The 18510-nt window shown below is 36.0% G+C and overlaps 2 protein-coding genes across 3 annotated transcripts; one reads left to right on the forward strand and one right to left on the reverse strand.

The window, feature by feature from the left end:
* The first annotated feature begins 3241 nt into the window (after positions 1-3241).
* On the forward strand, positions 3242-8262 carry LOC149400910 (Serinc-domain containing serine and sphingolipid biosynthesis protein). Its single transcript, XM_089613721.1, has 13 exons — positions 3242-3504; positions 4800-5392; positions 5655-5728; positions 5837-5996; positions 6082-6106; positions 6197-6286; positions 6366-6537; positions 6704-6777; positions 6896-6965; positions 7064-7135; positions 7228-7361; positions 7464-7537; positions 7634-8262. The coding sequence occupies exons 2-13, from the start codon at positions 5161-5163 to the stop codon at positions 7687-7689; spliced, it is 1233 nt and encodes a 410-aa protein (XP_089469847.1). The 5' UTR covers positions 3242-3504; positions 4800-5160; the 3' UTR covers positions 7690-8262.
* Positions 8263-8588: 326 nt separating this feature from the next.
* Positions 8589-14455, reverse strand: NIG (NSP (nuclear shuttle protein)-interacting GTPase). 2 transcript variants are annotated; one of them, XM_089613719.1, is made up of 14 exons: positions 14230-14455; positions 13699-13805; positions 12595-12656; positions 12377-12464; positions 12229-12290; positions 12059-12155; positions 11452-11901; positions 10439-11035; positions 10182-10346; positions 9990-10097; positions 9711-9896; positions 9381-9573; positions 9270-9315; positions 8589-9154 (listed from the first exon to the last, which is right to left on the reverse strand). In XM_089613719.1, the coding sequence occupies exons 2-14, from the start codon at positions 13795-13797 to the stop codon at positions 9031-9033; spliced, it is 2277 nt and encodes a 758-aa protein (XP_089469845.1). In that variant the 5' UTR covers positions 13798-13805; positions 14230-14455; the 3' UTR covers positions 8589-9030. The 2 variants fall into 2 exon arrangements, with proteins under 2 accessions (XP_089469845.1, XP_089469846.1); XM_089613720.1 differs by having other exon boundaries at positions 13699-13825; positions 14230-14444.
* Positions 14456-18510: the final 4055 nt, after the last annotated feature.

The following is an 18510-nucleotide window of genomic DNA, read 5'->3' on the forward strand; positions in this document are numbered from 1 at the left end:
TTGACGCCTTCCGCTAGTATGAAAAGTGATTTGCACAACGATGGAAATTATGGTGAAAATTTGATGTTTTTTGATCAATTTTCATTTTGTTCACGTTTTCACCTGCTCGTACATATTTTTTTGCCCGCCGTGAAAAAGAGAAAAATACGTAGAATAAGAAGAAGACGAAGACAAAGAAAGAAAGATGATAATTCAAAGAGAAGAAGAAGAAGAAGAAGATGATGAAGAAGGATAGACAACAATTACGAGTGAAGAAGAAGAAGACAGCGGCAGAGGAGGGGGATAAAAACAAGTAGAAGAAGAAATAGAACACAATTAATGCATTTGTAGAGACAAAGATGAAGAAAGAGATTAAGAGGTCAAACATTGTGAAGACATTATAGTTCTTCTTATGGACTTTGTGTAGTACATTATGGAGCCAAAAACTCCAAAATATGTCTGACATGCGTCCGAAACTCCCCGAATTTCTCCAACAATGCTCAATTATGCTTAAATCGTTAGAAAATCACAAGCAACTCAAAAAAATAATAAAAAAATACAAAAAAAGAACATCAAAATAGTCGATGACTCACTTCAATTTGAGTTCCAAGAGCATAAAAATATCTAGACTTTTATTTATTTTTCCATTCTACAAAAATTCACACAAAAATCTTTTAAAAACCTCCGTACAAGATAAGTTTGTCACGGTGTTTTCAACGTAGTTAGTATTTTTAGGTACTTTGCACGAGGGTTTTTCAAAACCGTTGAGCAAAGTCTTAAAAAACATGTGTCCCCACTCTTCTACATGGCAGCGCGGAGGTGTAAAAAATCAACATGCATTGAATTGCATTTTTTTTTAACATTTACGACAATTTTGGAGAAATCGTTGCCCAAAATACATTGTGTAATCCCTATTTATAGTAGTGTTCTATGAATTTGTCAAAGAGTTTTTGTGCAACGATAATGCTTTTTAAATATAATAGTAAAAAAAAAAGTTAAATATGACAATATATGATCTATGTATACATCTCCAAATAACATATTTCACAAACATGCTATAATAACTAAGCCCTCTCTTTTTTTTAGTTATCATTGGCAATTAAAAGAGGGCAAGCCTAAATATGATGAAATTTACATCATGCATGTCTGGTAGTAAGCAAATAACAAACAAACAAAAAATGTTCGGTCATAAAAATGATAACATCTATAATTATTCTTCAGGATCTTCATGTCAAGCAAAAACACTTCTTTACTACATTCAAAATAAACAATTACACGTTCAACGATATTATTTTAAAACGAATGCCGATTTTTTTTTTTTTTTTGTTTGATGAGATGAGATCTAAGTTTTGGCAGGGAACACATATGGGCATGATTGGCAAAGCCTGCTTGGATATTTACAAACATCGGTAATATTATTAAATTGTGAAAAATCAATGGCCAGATTTGAGACTGATTTTAATCACATTGTTGCATACGAGATACAAAAAAAAATTATGTTTTTAAGGTGCACAGATAGATATAAAAATCGTACAATAGCCATGCTCGTTAATCATGGTTCATGTATAGCTAGTCTGCAAAAAAGAGAATAATAATGATAAAACGCTGAGTTGTAGAGAAGAGAATAATAGTAAAAAGAAAGCCCCACCATAATGTATGATTAGCATTATAGAAAAACACAATAATATTGTTATAAAAGCATGCACTGAAAGAGCTACTAGGCGTGATTTTGAATCCTTAACAAAACTCTCCCTTTGCCATCAATTCAATCCCAAACTCACCAACCAATACCCAAAATCACATCATTTTTATTAACAGACATGTGTGACCCAATGCGACCAACAACGCCAACCCCTCCAACTTTTCTAGCTCTTTTTTTAGTTTTTCTTTTTTCTGAAATAAAATGTTCTCTCTTTGAAATTAGTTATGGGCCATCACTTATGGCTTAATAAATATATACATATGTATGTGTGTGTATATTAAGATATGTATTTTATGAAAGAAAAAAAAAAACTAATTTTGATCGATTTTTCAATTATTTGCTTAATCTTTTATATTGGTGTTGCAAGATATAAAAATGAATTTTCGACACCGGTACAACATCGTTTTTCAAGGATTGTGAGAGACGGAGACTTGCCCATCACACAACTCTTGTCGTACCACCGATTTTTGTGACTTTCACCGCATTGACGAAAACTAAGGCATGACATTGTTGCCAACATATAAACTGGATATATGTCTCTGTCGACCTTCATCCTCTAATTGGCGCTGCTCCAGAAACCGTCACCACTTTTTCATCATCAGAATGTCGCCCTACAGCCATAACCAGAAAACGTCACCTCACCCTAGACATTGTCGATTTGTGTCGACAGAATAACCGAGTTTTGAAAAGCGTGTATCAAAATTGGATGATTGGATTTAAGAAAGTGAATAACCGAATTCATATTTGGACGACATTGACTGGTTATAGGACCAAAATTTTTAAAACCGAAAATTCGGATTCGGCTATGAAAAATGACCAAAACCGAATTGAACCGTTCCAATTTCAGCCCTAACCGAAACAGTTGCATGAGAGAAGTAGTACTATTATTTTCTTAAACCGGTCTCTAGGGTTTTCTTGAAACTATCGACTCAATATTATGGTATTTGCAAAAATCAAAATTAGGGTACATTTACCATGTCCCTATATGGTGTATGTATACAATTCTTTAGCATCCAATTATATATGTGCATGTTACATTGAATTAGTCCTCATACTGATAGCTGAATTAACTATTTATAGTTATTAGTTAAATGATAAACAACAACGGTACTTCTCTTGCACAATCCGCTGAAACAAACTCATTGGCTTTTTTTACTATATTTACCAACAAAATAAAATATTTTTACATAAAAATCTTGACTACAGCAGAAACATATGGATCCAATTACTAATTCATGAATTAATTTTGGGAGCTATATTATCATAAATATAAAATTCAAGCAAGCTAAGGTTACTCACTATATAATAAAATTTAAATTCGAGTATTGAGTAATATCAGAATTCTCTATGAAGAGTAAAATAAATAAATGAAGAATTGTCTACGAAGAATTTAGTTATGTGATGAGAAATATATGGGAAATAATACCTTGAAAGATACGAAGTTACGAGTGTAGCGGAAACAGAAAGCTTTACCGCGGGAAAAAGCAAGCAAATAAAATCCTCACAAACTCAATCTTTCTTTCTCTCTCTCTCTCTCTCTGTCTCTCTCTCTCTCTCTGTTGCCTCTGTAAAAGACCTATAAAGGAAACAGTATATAAACTCTCTCTCTCTCTCTCTCTCTCAAAGTGTGTTTATATATATATATTGATATATGGATCATAATAAAAGAGGGAGAGGGGTGTGTGAGAATCTTTGAAGCCTCTCTCTCTATAAATATATATTTGCGATCTCGGGAGATAAGTCTTTTCATTTCATATGGTCTTCAAGACGTACAAAAGCAAATTAAGAGAAGAGCTTTGGATTGATCGTGAAGTCATAAATCAGTAAGTCTGTCTTTTTTTTCTTCTTCTTTTCTCTTCCCAAGTTTAAAGCTTTTACAGTCTGGTGATGTGGGAATTTCAAGGATATATATATATATATATATATATATATATATATATATACATGTAATACATCTTTCTTTGATTGCTGTTAAAATTCTGGGCATATTTTGTTACTCTTTTCTTTTATAGATTAATTTAATCAATCAGAAACTAGAAATGATGAGTCTCTAGATTCTTCACAGCTTTGTTTCGTTGAGAAAATCCAACGACATTATCAATTCTTATGCTCGTTTGATTTATTTGAGCTCAAACGTTAATGAGATCGATCATAATAATAAGGCAATAAAGAAATAAATGAATAAAATAGGCATTTCATCATAAAAAAACAAAGAATCACATATTGCTTGCTTGTAGATAGTGCCTTCTCTTCTTCTTCCACTACACACTTTTTTCGGCACTCTTTCCACATTCACAGGCCCAATTAATAATATCTTTAATTAAAGCGATCGTACGTTAGGAAATACCCACATTACCCTTCTCTTTCCTCAACAAACAAACGTCTTGTTTTTTTTTTTTTTTTGATACGTCTTTCCTCGACAAACAAACGTCTTTTAGGCACGTAATTCTCTTTAAAGCTCAGGATTAAATCAATAGGGAAAAAAAGCAGAATAAATTTTGAATAGTGGAGATGAGAATAAGATATTCGGTTGTAGAGAAATAGAACACTTGTTTGCATTGCATCTCAAGATATTCGGTTATTATAGAGAGCTTCACGCATCCCTAGGGAGTGCAACAAATCTGTGAATTTTTTGCCCTTTTTCTTTTATTATATTTATAAAAACAAAAATAGACAAAAAAAACTGTGGATGTGGGTCCAACCAAAAAGAGCTTGAATTTGTCAAAAGATTCACACCTGAAAAAATCACGAAATTGGCGTGCATGGTTTATTCTTCTGATCACTTATCATTGCTTACCATTTTTATTGTTTAGTTAAATGAAATGCTTAAATAACATTACATTCCTTTTAGTTAGGAATTTATATTTCCATGCAAACTCACATTCTATAACAATTCTGTACGACATTATTTCCGTGGCATGTACGTTTTTTTTATTTTTATTTTTTTTGCTTGATTGTCATACCCAATCTCGTCTAACCCCAACAAAAAATGTGTTCTTCCATCAAAACAACATACTAGTCTCAAAATTGGCTTGTTTATTTATAATATATGTGTGCAATTAGTATTAATAATTGATTTCCGTATGTAATGTGAGATCTCTTGTTTCCTAAATTCCAGGTGATCACTTCCAAGGGAAAAATTATATATAAATATATATACACACAGATCCGGAATAAAGTGAGGATATATAGTCAATCACAACAAAGGTGGTGTCAGTGAAGAAAAAAAAAACAAAAGAGAAGCCATACCATATTCATACCATAAACCATATACATATTTCAATGTGTACAGTTATACACAAGAGTGCGCTTTAAGTGGTCTTGTCCGATCTATTCTTCTGATCACTTGCTTGACTTTTTTTTTCAATTATTATCATTTATTATTATCATCAAGAACTCAACCCATTGATTGAGCATAAAAAATATATTTATATATCTGCTGGGCCTGGGGAGAGTGAAAAGGAATAAGTGTATAGAAAATGGAGAGTGAGAGAGTGAGCAATGTGAATAGTAGTAATAATAATGATTGTGAGAGACAAAGAGTGGTGTTGAAGGAAGAGGAGTCGTGGCTGAGGCAATGGTTTGGTCAGTTCAGAAATGGGTCAAATCCATGGATGGCAAGATATGTTTATGCACTCTTTTTTCTGCTCTCAAACTTCCTTGCTTGGGCTGCCAGGGATTATGGCACCACTGCTTTGACTGAGATGGAAAGTAAGTTTTTTTCTTCTTGTATTTTATCTCAACAAACTACATGATATGATTATAATTATGATCTATGCTCAATTTTAAACTGAAATTTAAGAATTATGTAATGCTAATAAATTATTGTCTTTTATATCTGAGCAAACTATATGATATGATGCATTCTGATCCATGGTAGTCAACTCAAATGTGTGTTTGTGTGATCCACTTCATTTAGCATATGAAATAACTGGTAATAAATATGGTTGATAGTTTTATGATTGATGATCAGGATTGAAAGGATGTGAAGGAGGGAAAGAGTGTTTGGGAGCTCAAGGCGTTTTGCGAGTCAGCTTGGGCTGCTTTGTATCCTTTTTTTTTTTTTTTTTACCAAACACAAAAAAAAAACTCATTAAATTTCTGTTATTAATCATCTTGATAAAAAAAGGAAAGAGCCTTGACAGGGTTAAATAGACATTTTATTTCACAATGTTCCTCACAACTGTCGGAACGTCGAAGCAAAGCGACCGGCGCAATGAATGGCAATCGAGTTGGTGGTCCGTCAAAATCATTCTCGTGGTCGCCTTCACACTCATTCCCTTCTTGATTCCCTCCACATTTATTCAGCTCTATGGTAATTGTCTCATCTCTTCTTCCGATCCATGAATCAATTCATATTCTTATTCTTGTCCTTAATAAATATGTTTGTGTGTTGGCAGGGGAGTTAGCACATTTTGGTGCAGGGTAAACGACATTCCTTCCTTACCTACACATACACACATATATATATGTATATATCCATTCCTTGGGACTAATTTAAAAGTGGATTTGCAGGGTATTTCTCCTGATACAGTTGATAAGCGTAATCAGCTTCATTACATGGATGAACGATTGTTGTCAGTCGGAGAAGAACGCCGAGAGATGGTTAAATATTTTTTTATTTTTTACTTGTAACAAATTTGTGCACAACATATCATGATATTCAATTTATTTGTCGGTGCAGCCAAATTCATGTGATGTTGGTGGCGACGACGGCGTACATAGCGTGCATAGTTGGGATAATAATGATGTACATTTGGTACGCTCCCGAACCGACTTGCCTCCTCAACATCTTCTTCATCACTTGGACTTTGGTCCTCCTTCAACTCATGACCAGTGTCTCTCTCCACCCAAAGGTCTCCCTTTTTATTCACCTTTTTTTCTATTCATTCATTCGTGTGGCTCAACATCGAAATCGGGTCTGGCTCTGATACCATGTTAGAAGTGTGGGCCTAAGCACTTGAAAAGAGCACATTGTTTTAACCGATAATCTAAACGATTTTTTTTTTTTTTTTTTGGTAGGTGAATGCCGGGATCTTGACACCGGGACTCATGGGCCTTTATGTCGTTTTCATCTGCTGGTGTGCAATTAGAAGGCATGGCTTTTCTTGATATTTTTCTTTATAAAAAGAGAGATTTGAAGATCTACTAAAACAAATTCAATGCTGTGTTATTTCTTAGATGTCATTTCATTTTCAATTGTTTTGTGTGCAGTGAACCAGCTGGAGAGAATTGCATCAGGAAATCAACAGCTACCCCGAAAACAGACTGGCTCACTATCATAGTAATTGCTTTGAAACACATTCGCATTCAACTTCCAATAATTCACTTCTATTTTCCTCATCATAACCATTATTATTCTTCTTCTTCTTCTCTCGGTAGAGCTTCGTTGTTGCGGTGCTGGCGATGGTTATAGCGACATTCTCCACGGGAATAGACTCACAATGTTTTCAGGTTCCCTCCTTTTTTTTTTTTTTTTTGGTTTTTAATATCCGAAAACCCGGAGTGACTTAAGAAAATAAAAAAAAATTCGGCGGCACATACAGTTGAAGAAAGAAGAGGAGAAATCGGAGGATGAAGTGCCATACGGGTACGGGTTTTTCCACTTTGTGTTTGCGACCGGAGCCATGTACTTTGCCATGCTTCTCATCAGCTGGAACACCCACCATGCCATGAGACGGTACGATTCTTTTACCTCTTAACTTTTTTAACAGTTGCGAATTCGCTTGGTTATATATACTCAAGCTTTGATTCTCCTTTTTTTTTTTGGTGACAATGATAGATGGACCATCGACGTGGGTTGGACCAGCACTTGGGTCCGAATAGTCAACGAATGGCTAGCCGTTTGCGTGTATTGTAAGTTTCGATGACCTATCTTTCTTTCTTTCTTAGAGAGCTTCAAGACATGGAAAATGATTATATGATTTTTGTTTTGTTATGTTTTTGGGGCAGTGTGGATGATTGTGGCTCCGGTGATATGGAAGTGCGCACGAAGTGGCAACAACTGAATAATTCAAGCTCAGAACAGAAGTTTAAATGCTTGGTTCGCTTGCTTGTAATGGGAATCGATTCAAGCTAGGGACACGGTTGAGAGCAACTTCTGGATGACTGGATTATTATATGATATTCGGTGCGAAGAAAGATCTCCATGATTCTGGGTCATCGCCGTCATCGACAGTACAGAAATTACACTACACAATTACTTTGCCAGCTATGAATCTTGTCATATATGTGTAAAGCCCGCAGTTAGAGTAGAGAAGACGAGGATCATTATAGGTTAGATAGATTTATCATTGGAATGTTGGGTTTTGATTATTACTTTTTTCCCCTCATTTTTTATATTTTTGTCACACAATTGAAAAAAAGGCAAAAATTGGTACTTCAGTGGCCTATGGCCGTTGGCCGCTCTGTACAAAGGATTGTGTATAATTCACAAATTCACAAATGATTGGATATGTGATTTAGCTGTTCAAGTTTCAAACCTGCACTGATCAAAACCAGTCTGTTTCTTTCAAATTATAGCGAAAGTATAAATTAGATGTGCATCAAGCCTGGCGTATACAAGTAATTGAAATCAAATATCGTTGTTTTTATAATCTAAAATAAAATTTAAACCAAATCAAATATCTACTGAGCAAAAATAATCATCCTTCAGAAATTTGAACAACAAAAAAATTCCAAGTATTTTCTTAGTTAACAGAAAGTAATACATTGCTATACATTCTGATACATCTCCACAAGATTTCCACTTTTCTAGATTTGTTTCGGTTCGTTTTCGTCTGTACAGACATGTTCAGAGGAGATGCCGGGTTTTACCCAATAAAAAAGCAAAAACAAATATTGAAATGAAATGTTCCTCAAAAAAAAAAAAAAAAAAAAATATTGAAATGAAATGGAAGTCTACATATCAACACTCAAACAAATTCTCTGCATTAGTTCCACTAAGCTTGTCTAACAATGACATTACAAAATCATACAAAAATTCCGACCAAGAAACAAGGAATAATAAACCAGCAAACATGCACACAAGAACACCCAGGATATGACGCTATAAAGAATACCAGGACCAACAAACATATATTAATAGCTGCACCAAAATAAATAATATAATAATAATCTACTCTCCTCTCCTTCTTCCCTTTCAGTTTATGTACTCTTTCTCTCTATTTCCTTTCCTCCTTTTCTTAGGCATCAAACAGATTTTACACGTCGCAGGCTTTATGTGACTCCTATCTGTAAGCGGGTTGGATAGTTCAACTTACAACTACGATTTCGAGTGAACCAAAACTTCTGCCCCGCAATTTGCACCAGGATTAAAAACGTTTTTTTTTCTTTGATTGGTCTCGCATTTAGCCAAAAGGATTTCCTCCGGAAGATGAAAAAGGTGACGGAGTTGCAGGAGCTGAGAATCTCCCAGGTAACTGTTGCTCCATATTAAACGAGCTAAAACCTGGATTCTCTCCTTGTTGATGCCTACAGATCGAAAGAAAATATTACGCATTTTACAAATTAACAGAAGGCTCTTGGCCTCACTTCTAGCAGGGAAAAGAAAAAAAATCCATCGAAGAGTATGGAAAAGAGTATTTACCCAGGTGGAAGCATGTTATTAGGAACTTGTTGACCCATGTAAGCCCCTGAAAATATCAAAACAAGATTCAGCACAAAGCCATTGGAGAGAATGTAAAGAGGATCACCGTACTTGGCGGCAAAGCTGATGGATAAGCTGGAGGAGCTTGGGGAGGCAATAGTGATGAAAATGATGATGATGATGGCTGTGGTTGTGGTTGTGGCATCCATGGTGATGATGGAGTGCCTAGGCTTCCTGTTCGCATCAAACCTGATGGGTTCATCGCATTTGGTAGAGCGCTTTCCAAGGGTCCCATGGAAGGAAACTGCATCGTAACAGTACATGTCAACAAAAGCTAAAACCTCAACAACATGAAAAAGAAGACGAAGAAGAAAAATCGAGTGTATGATTTGCAGCAAGTAAAACCAAAGGAAATTGAAAGAATCGAAGTGCATCACATACTGTAGGTGGGGCATGAGCTGGAGCTGGAGCTTCACTCGTTAGATCAAATGGGTTGGTTGATTTCGATGGCTGCTGAAAGGCTTGCACGGGTTGAAACGGTTGCTGCTGAAAGGCTTGCAAGGGTTGAAACGGCTGCTGCTGAAAGCCTTGCACGGGTTGAAATGGCTGCTGATACCCTTGCCCGGACTGTAAAAGAAAATATATTTAAATTATGTCACAGCATTCAAAATATATAGAAAAAATAAAACTAATCAAAAGTATTACTCATAGTGACAGTACCATTCCCATGTTATACGGCATCCCATATCCCCCCATGCCACCCGGTGGACCGGTCTGCCAACCAGGAACTAGTGCACGAAAATTTGAATAACTTGACGCGAAAAGATCCTGAGGAAGATGAATGATTTTGGCAATCCATTAGAGAAACACCTTATTAAGATGTCACCAAAGTGTACTCAAAGAGATTAGTACCTCGGGCAGTGCTGTTCTTCCACTCGGCTTTACATCTGTGACTGGAGGTTGGGATGCAACAGCAGAACGAACTTCGTGTCCAGGTCTTATAGCAGTCGGATGTACCATTGCTGTTAAATTACTCGAAAACCCGTGTGCATTGGGAGCCGGTACTGCATTCCATGGCTGATAAAAATAACGTGGAAACAGAGTGAACAAAAATGCTCATTGCTTGAAGGCACAAGTACAGAACTGGAAAACCAAACAAAAAGTGCAACCTGAGTGTTTGAAGGCCCTCCCATGGCGGGTTGCGTGAACTGTTGAGAAGATGGTTGATTGCCCGCAGCAGAGAAAAAAGATGGTTGTTGATGTTGATGTTGATGTTGTTGTTGTTGTTGTTGTTGTTGTTGTTGTGCATTAGGCCACTGTGTGGTCCCCGGAGCATTTACAGCTGTATTACCAGCATTGACTGGAAATACAGAGGCAGATCCAGGGGCGACAACTGACATACCATCCAAGGGAAACGTTGACAAGTTGTTTACTGAAACAGCGGGCGTAGCATTAGCACCTGGCGCCCCATAGTTATGAGCAGGAACAGGAGCCGAGACTGACAGTTGAGATAAGAGAGAGTCCATTGAAAGATTAGGAGGAGCCTCAGGCGCTTTTACTTGTGGGGACATATCAAATGAGGCCCAATTGTCAGTAGCTGAATTTGCTGGCTGTGCAGTAGGTTGAACTGTACTTGACTGTTGTGGAGGTGCAGCAACAGGAGGTTTGGAATCGGCATCAAAATCGATCAAACTTACAGAAGGTTCTGATTTGACTTCCACTGGGTTCCCATTGGCAGAAGCCAGGCTACTAGAGGATGCTGATCTCTGCAGTCACAAGTAGTACCCCAATAAGTGTACTGAATTACATTTCTACGCCTATCAGAAAGTCATAGACCGGATGAGTACATGAAGCTTTGAATAGGCGACAATAATAAGTCAAGAAGGGAAGATCTATAAAATGATGCATTACAGTATATATAAAGTATCGCATAGCCAAGTAGTAGTAGTGACCCATAAAAAGGGGAAAGCAAAGAGTAAACTAGTCCAGCTGATTTATCATGAATTCATCCAACAAAGAAAGCAAGATATTATCGTATATATCCCCACACTGAGTCATATTAACCAGTGGATCCAATTTATTTGGCTTGATGTGTTACATAGTCACGTTGAAAGCCAGATTATGATTGTGCGACAACTACAACAATAAAAACATGATGAACACTTTTCATAAGAAAGCCCACCTGTGTATGTGCAGAACCATCAGCAGACCGGGCAGCAGGTTTAGGAGGCTCAATGACTCGAAGAGGTATCGTGTTTTCCCCTAAAATTTCTCTAACGGGCCTAACAACAGGGGGATTTGTGGAGCTGACATCTTTTGGCCGATCAGGCGATCTCTCTTCCATCTTTGAATCTCCATCGGACATCCTGCGATCGTCATTTTTTCTTCCGTTTCCAAACCTATCCTCCCGGCGCCAGTCATTGACAACTTCAGGCCTAGCTGGGCTTTTTCTATAATCGTTATTCTGCCGACTATCTTGATCATACCCAGGACTTCTACCTCCATCATAGCTTCTAGCTCCAGGACTAGATCTGCCACTATAACGATGTTCACTGTCCTCATATGGAGGACTTCTAGACCCTCCTTGATATGAAGGGGCTCTCTTGTTTTCGTATGAGTCGTCCTTCTCACCCTGTACAATGCAGTTTTCAAAGAGAAGAATGGTTCATTTTTAAACCTAAAAACATATGCCCACGATTCCTTTCCTCGCACACAATCATGCAGAAACTACAATAGTAAATTATTTTATGTCGTAGTTGATGGATTAGAAGAGGCAAGGAGAACTTTACCGTCTTTGACCTTGGGGGCTTGTCATTGTTCCTCTCACCAGTATATCTTCTATCCACATAAACATGCTTAATAAAATCGCGGAGTCTCTCAACATTGCTGAAAGTAAAGATATCAAATCAGAACGAAGTCAGCAGCATAACCGATAGACAGAAATATAACGGTGTATAACCTGCTATCAGGGAGAGAATTTCTTTGTGGATCCCATTCTTTCAGGTAAATTTCTTTTGTGCGCTGCAGGAAACCCAGATAATAGTGCACCACAGTGAGAATCTATCTATCGCAAAAGAAATATCAGATATAGAAAACAGTCATCATACTTGGTTTCCCCCTTCCTGAAGAGCTTTGACTTCCTGAGAGGTGAATTTTGCCATGGATACTGATTTTACTCGGTGCGTAAACTCCCGACTGCAAACATTTTCACATAAGTAGACATGTAAGCATAGGATAGAGGAAACCTATATATATTTTTTTTCATTATGCACATCAACATAGATTACAATTCAAGATGACACCCAGAAAGGCTAGAACAACTTACTGTATTCCACTACAAGGTGTGCAAACAAACGTCCAGAAAGTGGTGCAAACATACTGTGGCCCCTGTTTGACAAAGACGATGTAGGAAACAGCATGATTTACCACAATTTAGAAATCTATATAACCATTTAAAATTAAACTCAAGCACTTGAATTACTTAATACCAGAAAAAAGGAATATTTAAATGTCAGAGCACAAATTGGACACCGCAGGCCTTTTTTTAATGCCGGTGGGCAGGCCTTCAAAAAGTTACTTAGATCCAACCTAGCTTTACTTGAGTAACTTGCTAGATTAAACTAACCTTGATCACCTTCGTAGTTAAGCCAAGGAAACCGAGATAAAACGCTCAAGAATCCTTGTCCATACCGCAAGACTAAACTTTATCCGTTACAAATCTCAAAAAGGAAACCCTTAGGAACGAAAATTAAAGTAGTCTTATGTGCAGAACCAAACTAGTCTTGATCAAGGAAACGGAAATCAAACGTTCAGGAATCTGTGCCCCTAGCGCAAGACTATATTTTATACGTTACAGGGCTCAAAAGAAAACCCTTAGAAAAACGAAATTTACCAAACAGAAACCGGAGGCAGAAATAGGCAGTTTGAACAAGAAAATTAATTCACCAAACACTTCTGAACTTATTTCGTACATACAACAACCATTTCACTACAAACATTGGTGCCCACAGTTCCCACGCCAAAGTATAACTTGTGAATCTAAGACGCCTAGTTGCTAATCATGGAGTCCCAGCTATATTCATATTAACAAAGAAGAATCTAAGCCACGTTACAAAAATTTGCAACATGCCACCAACCAAAATAGAAGACAACATTTCATTAATAAATTATCTTGCTTTAACGGTTACATGGAACGTTTAATTTAGAATCGTGTCAATGAGCACACACTAAAATGCCCACAAACATACAATTGTAGCGGACATTTTGACAACAAATTAAACGCTACTAAAATGCCATCTAGTTCCATAAAATCTCTAGTGGCATTACACTTTACAATTATACAAATAAAATATACGTTAAATCTACAACTCTCGAATGGAGACAGCAAAAATATCTATAAAGAAAAAGAGGACTTCAAAAAAGCTCTTACCAAATTGTTACAGTTGATGCATCGGCGATTCTCGGGAAGTTTTAGCAGACCACGAATAATTCTTTCATTCTTCTCGTCTTCCTTCACTCGACTCGCCATTTCCAATGCTATATTGAAAACGAAAAAACTGTTTTACTTCAAGAAAACACTGATCACTTAATCTTTTCGATAATCTCTTAAACCTAGTCAGGAGAATTAAAGTATTTCAATATCCGAAATTATAAGTCTCCGAGAAGGTTTTTCTTTGGATTAATAATCCTCACAATAACTATTAATTGATCTCAATAAAAAAACAGAGCTTCAGCGAAATCTAATCTTGAAACAAATAAACAAAAATCCCTATCCTCTCTCCCTCGCGCACATTTTGACCGGCAAATACATTGAAATTGAACCACAAACAACAAAGCCAAATCGAAATATAATAATTATAATGATAATAAGAGGAAAACATACACGTAATCGATCAAGAACTGTTTGGAACTACGGAAAAAGAAAAAACGCAACCGAAAGAGAAAGGAAATCAGAACTCACCTTATTAAGAAGCTTTTAGGTCTATAAACAAAACCTCGACGACCTTTCTGAGCTGACAACGTGGATACGAAGATCCGAAGGCTGTAGAACGAAAGTAGAGAGAGAAAGAGTCGTAGATCTCTCTCCCCCTCTCTATGATAACAATGGTTATGTACAGCTCACAATAGAGCTTAACCAAAGTCTGCTTTTTCTTTTTCCTAAAATGTTAGAGAGAGAGAGAGAGAGAGAGAGAGAGAGAGAGAATTAGGAGTTTTTTTTTTTTTTTGGCCTTGGGGGCTGTATGGGATTTTATTAGGGTGTGCTCGGACACAATATAGATTATCCTACTCCTGCGGGATTTGCAATAGCGTCGTTGACTTATGGTCGTTCCTCATTTGTAGAAAATGGAAAACTACATTTAAGAATATTTCACATACACATATATATATATATAATTTATAAATACATGTAAGATGACTTGAGACAATCCAAACCACAAATAAACACCCCTTTGACCAGCTGTTGAATTCAACAAATACCTTGAATATCAGAATCTAAGCGAACAAACCAGTGAATTAATAAAAATGAGAACTACTTGTAGTTTACTATGACTATGAACTGTGAAGATGTCATTACAAGTCTATATCAAATAATAACTTGTCTGCATGGATTTGGAATTATTTTAAACTCCAATAAATATGAGGGTTTTTGTAATTTTATTGAGCTTTTAACCAATTATTTCGAAGGATAAAATTATGTTTTCACTTGATCAGCCAAGAGTGGTCAATAATTTTTATGATCTTTTCACATGAATTACAATAGGAACTACGCCGAGATTTCTATAGTCGAACCACCCCGCCGCACGCAAGAATCTTCTATAGCAAAAACATATTTTCAAATATTGATGAGTTACCATCAATCAACTTCATGTTGACCTAGTTAACAAAATTTGGAATATCATCTACAAGTACGACTATGTAATCTTTTAATCTTTTTATTTTCTTTTAGTCGTTTTTTAAGAATCTCAAGTATTTATCTTTTTTAATAGTATCTCAAATGTGCGACCTACAAACTTGCCTGATAAAAAATATTACAACAATCATTTTATAATCTAACACGGCGGACGGTGATGGAAGACGGCAATCTTGATCTTTTTAAGTGATAAAAAAGAGCATGAGGGACTTTTCGATTTGTCTCTCGTATTCCGTGACATTTGTATAATCATTATCTCGTTCTTTTGAAGCCACCTTTAGTACCATTGCCGCGTTCTAGAAGAACGTCGCAGAAGCTTAGCTCTTAAAATGGCCGAGAATCACAAATTCAAAACATTGGTATCGAACCAAGATTCGACTCCAAGAGCAATTCGAGCCAAAATATTGACCGACATAATTTTACCCCATTCATTCAATGATGCCATAAAAACAAAGGGTTTCCATTTCATCGGCTGATAGTTTCGCAATAGAACAACTAATAACCAATTAGGATCCCAGTTTAAATTTTTTGAATAATATAAGTTCGTAGTTCAAAATCTAGATGTTCATAATCACCAATCATATCTATGCACCAATCGCTTTAGTTCCAACTAAGTATAAAAGAAAAATACCATGGGCAGAGGCTGTTGGGACGAGGGTTGTTACGGGACTGAGCAAGGGTTGGACAAGGACTTAGAGACATGGTTAGTTTCACCTTTCCTCTTATTGTATGGAAATATGGTGTAATTGACGGCTCACCGGATCTGAACCTCACTACGATAAATCTTAACTCGTTTGTATAATCGTTGATGTGATATAATTAGTTCAGTGGTGTATTCATCTTGAATCGGAATGGGGTTCGAATTCTTTGAAATACATTCTTGATTTGATATTTGAGTTCCATTTTCTTTATAGTCCACCCGTGGTCCATCTCAAACTGTTTCCTCTCCGAGTAAACGACTTTCAAAGTATAGGCAACGCCGCTAGTGAGCGGTCTCTCAAAAGTCGTTCTTTTCATGTATTCACCAAATGTTTTCTATAAAAGACCACGATGAAAAATTTGTTAGAACTTGGATATCTAGATATATTTTGAAACCCCAAAACGGAAAATAAACCAATTGTTTCTCAAAATGGGTTACAATTGAAAAAAAAAAGTGGCGAAATCATATAAGTAAATCTGAGGGCAACAACCATGTCCCATGAATATCAAGTTTTGTCGCAAGGCACACAGCGAGCTTCCAGGCCCGACCAAGCAAACTCATGCCATTAGAAAGAAGAATAGAAAAGTCTTAAAATATCGCAATAGTAGTTTTTTTTCCTGGTATATTAATGCGGAAGGGTGATTTTCATGATGAAATGTGGAGAAAAGAATGGTCAAATAAGAGTGTACTTGGTTCATGCTAACATGGAACTATCCTGCAATATTCCGGTCTGCTCGTCGTACATTTTCGCTAACGTCTCTTTTCTCCATGTACTGTGTTGGGTGTCGAAGTGCCAGAACAAGTAAATAGACAACATTACCCCCACATACCATGAACATGACTAGAAGCTTCTTCCTCCATTTCTCAGCGCCATTTATGAGAATAAGCTATTGTTTAAAGACCATAACTTTTTTATGTTGAGTCAAAGGATGTTCATGTATAGACCAATCATTTGAATGCTTGGGAACCATCACCGCGTCTTGGATTTTACTCCAAAACATTAACTATAATGAATCATAAAACGTAAGAAAACTTTGAGGGAAAATATGATCATAGCAGCTGTTTGTGACTTGTTTCCCTGACACACTAATCGTCTTTGTAAAAAACTTGGCTAATGCCTTTAGTGAACTTCAACTTGATGATCACTATCACATAGCTGACTGTTACTGATAAGATTAGCTTTCAACCCGTAAAGAGAAGAGCATTCTCAAGTTGTGCTAAGCCTTTAACATGAAGAGTATCTTTGTCGATGATGTAGTTTTGATCATCTATCATATGTCTTGAGCATCCACTACCATAATATTAGTTGCCCTTCTTCATGTTGTTGGAAGAATTGTATGCAACAAAGCACAGTTTATGTTTGACTCCTTTTTCTTATCTTACTGCAAGACTTTGCTTCACTTTTTTTGTCTGTGCTCAGCTAGCAGCTTGAAGCAACAAGGTTTGTGTGTCCAACCTTGATCCAAAAATGTCAAATCCATTTCTTATACTATATGCTCCCTTGAGAAATTATGTTGAGCCTTAGATACAAAGCTCTTCATGCTCTCTCTAGCTTTTACAAACTTGGTTTCTCCATGTGAGGGCTCTCCATAGAAACCAAGACCTCTACTTCCACCACCTCTTCTACGTGACACAAGGATTGAGTCAATATTGAATTTAGCATCTTTAAATTCTTCTTGAGTTTATTGAGGTATTCAGTTGCATCGGAATGAGCCTTTCTTTCTTTCTCAACCTGGATCTTGAGAGTGAATATGGTATCATGTAATTCACTCTTCTCACTAATAAACACACATACCTTATTTTAAAGATCATCTTTCTCATGCTTTAGATTAGTTAAGTTCTTATTCAGCTTGTTATTATTGTCAATCAGAGTAAGCCACTTGTTGCAACATAGTATAACCGAAAACAAATATGATCATACCAATCCAAAAATCTCGAAACTAAAAATAAAATACTTTTAGTTGAATTTGCACCGGAGGACATGTGACTTGAGTTACCCGATGTCTTGAACAAATTGTTGCACATAGTGTAGAATAACTTTACGATTGTTTTGTCAAATATAAAACATTGCAACAGAGGATCCAACAAATTCATATGCTAATGTTTAAAATAATTTAGATTTTTAAATCACTCATTAAAATTTTCTAAAAATATTCAAAATAGTTTATACCAAATCGAACAGGTCTAAATTAGTTTAATTCGGTTTAGTTTATTTTTTAAATTAAAATGGTATGATTTTTTAGATCGAAACAGATCGTGCACACCCTACTACTGATATTATACTATCGAATCAGTACTTTCATTTGATTTTAAGCATGAATCGATCTATCTTGAGGTCTCATGTATCTATTAAGACCTTTAAAATTTGCACTAGTTTTCTTAAATTTGCATTAGTATAGTTTCTATATGATAAAATTGGGTAGTCTAGCTTATTAGCCATTTTGAAACATTAGATTTCAATATGACCAACATTTTAAAACCTTTAACTGATTAGCCATGACATGTTAGTCTATTACTTAAATGCCATTTATTATTTATTATCGGAAATTAAAAAGAAAAGTTTTTAAAATCCCACAAATTAAGTAATTATTTCCATAAAATACACACAATTAATTATTTCTAAAAAAAAA

The sequence above is a fragment of the Urtica dioica genome, chromosome 4, assembly GCF_054948205.1.
Source record: "Urtica dioica subsp. dioica isolate 48M chromosome 4, U.dioica_male_clone48M_v1_H2, whole genome shotgun sequence".
In the NCBI taxonomy this organism is placed as follows: Eukaryota; Viridiplantae; Streptophyta; class Magnoliopsida; order Rosales; family Urticaceae; genus Urtica; species Urtica dioica.

Coding starts and splice junctions, on each gene's coding strand:
- LOC149400910 (XM_089613721.1), top strand. CDS start 5,161: ATGGAGAGTGAGAGAGTGAGCAATGTGAATAGTAGTAATAATAATGAT. Junction 5,393..5,654: donor TGCTTTGACTGAGATGGAAA/GTAAGTTTTTTT, acceptor ATTGATGATCAG/GATTGAAAGGATGTGAAGGA. Junction 6,778..6,895: donor TGCTGGTGTGCAATTAGAAG/GCATGGCTTTTC, acceptor TTTTGTGTGCAG/TGAACCAGCTGGAGAGAATT.
- NIG (XM_089613719.1), bottom strand. CDS start 13,797: ATGGCGAGTCGAGTGAAGGAAGACGAGAAGAATGAAAGAATTATTCGT. Junction 12,291..12,376: donor TTCAGGAAGGGGGAAACCAA/GTATGATGACTG, acceptor GGTTTCCTGCAG/CGCACAAAAGAAATTTACCT. Junction 9,574..9,710: donor CAGCTCATGCCCCACCTACA/GTATGTGATGCA, acceptor GTTACGATGCAG/TTTCCTTCCATGGGACCCTT.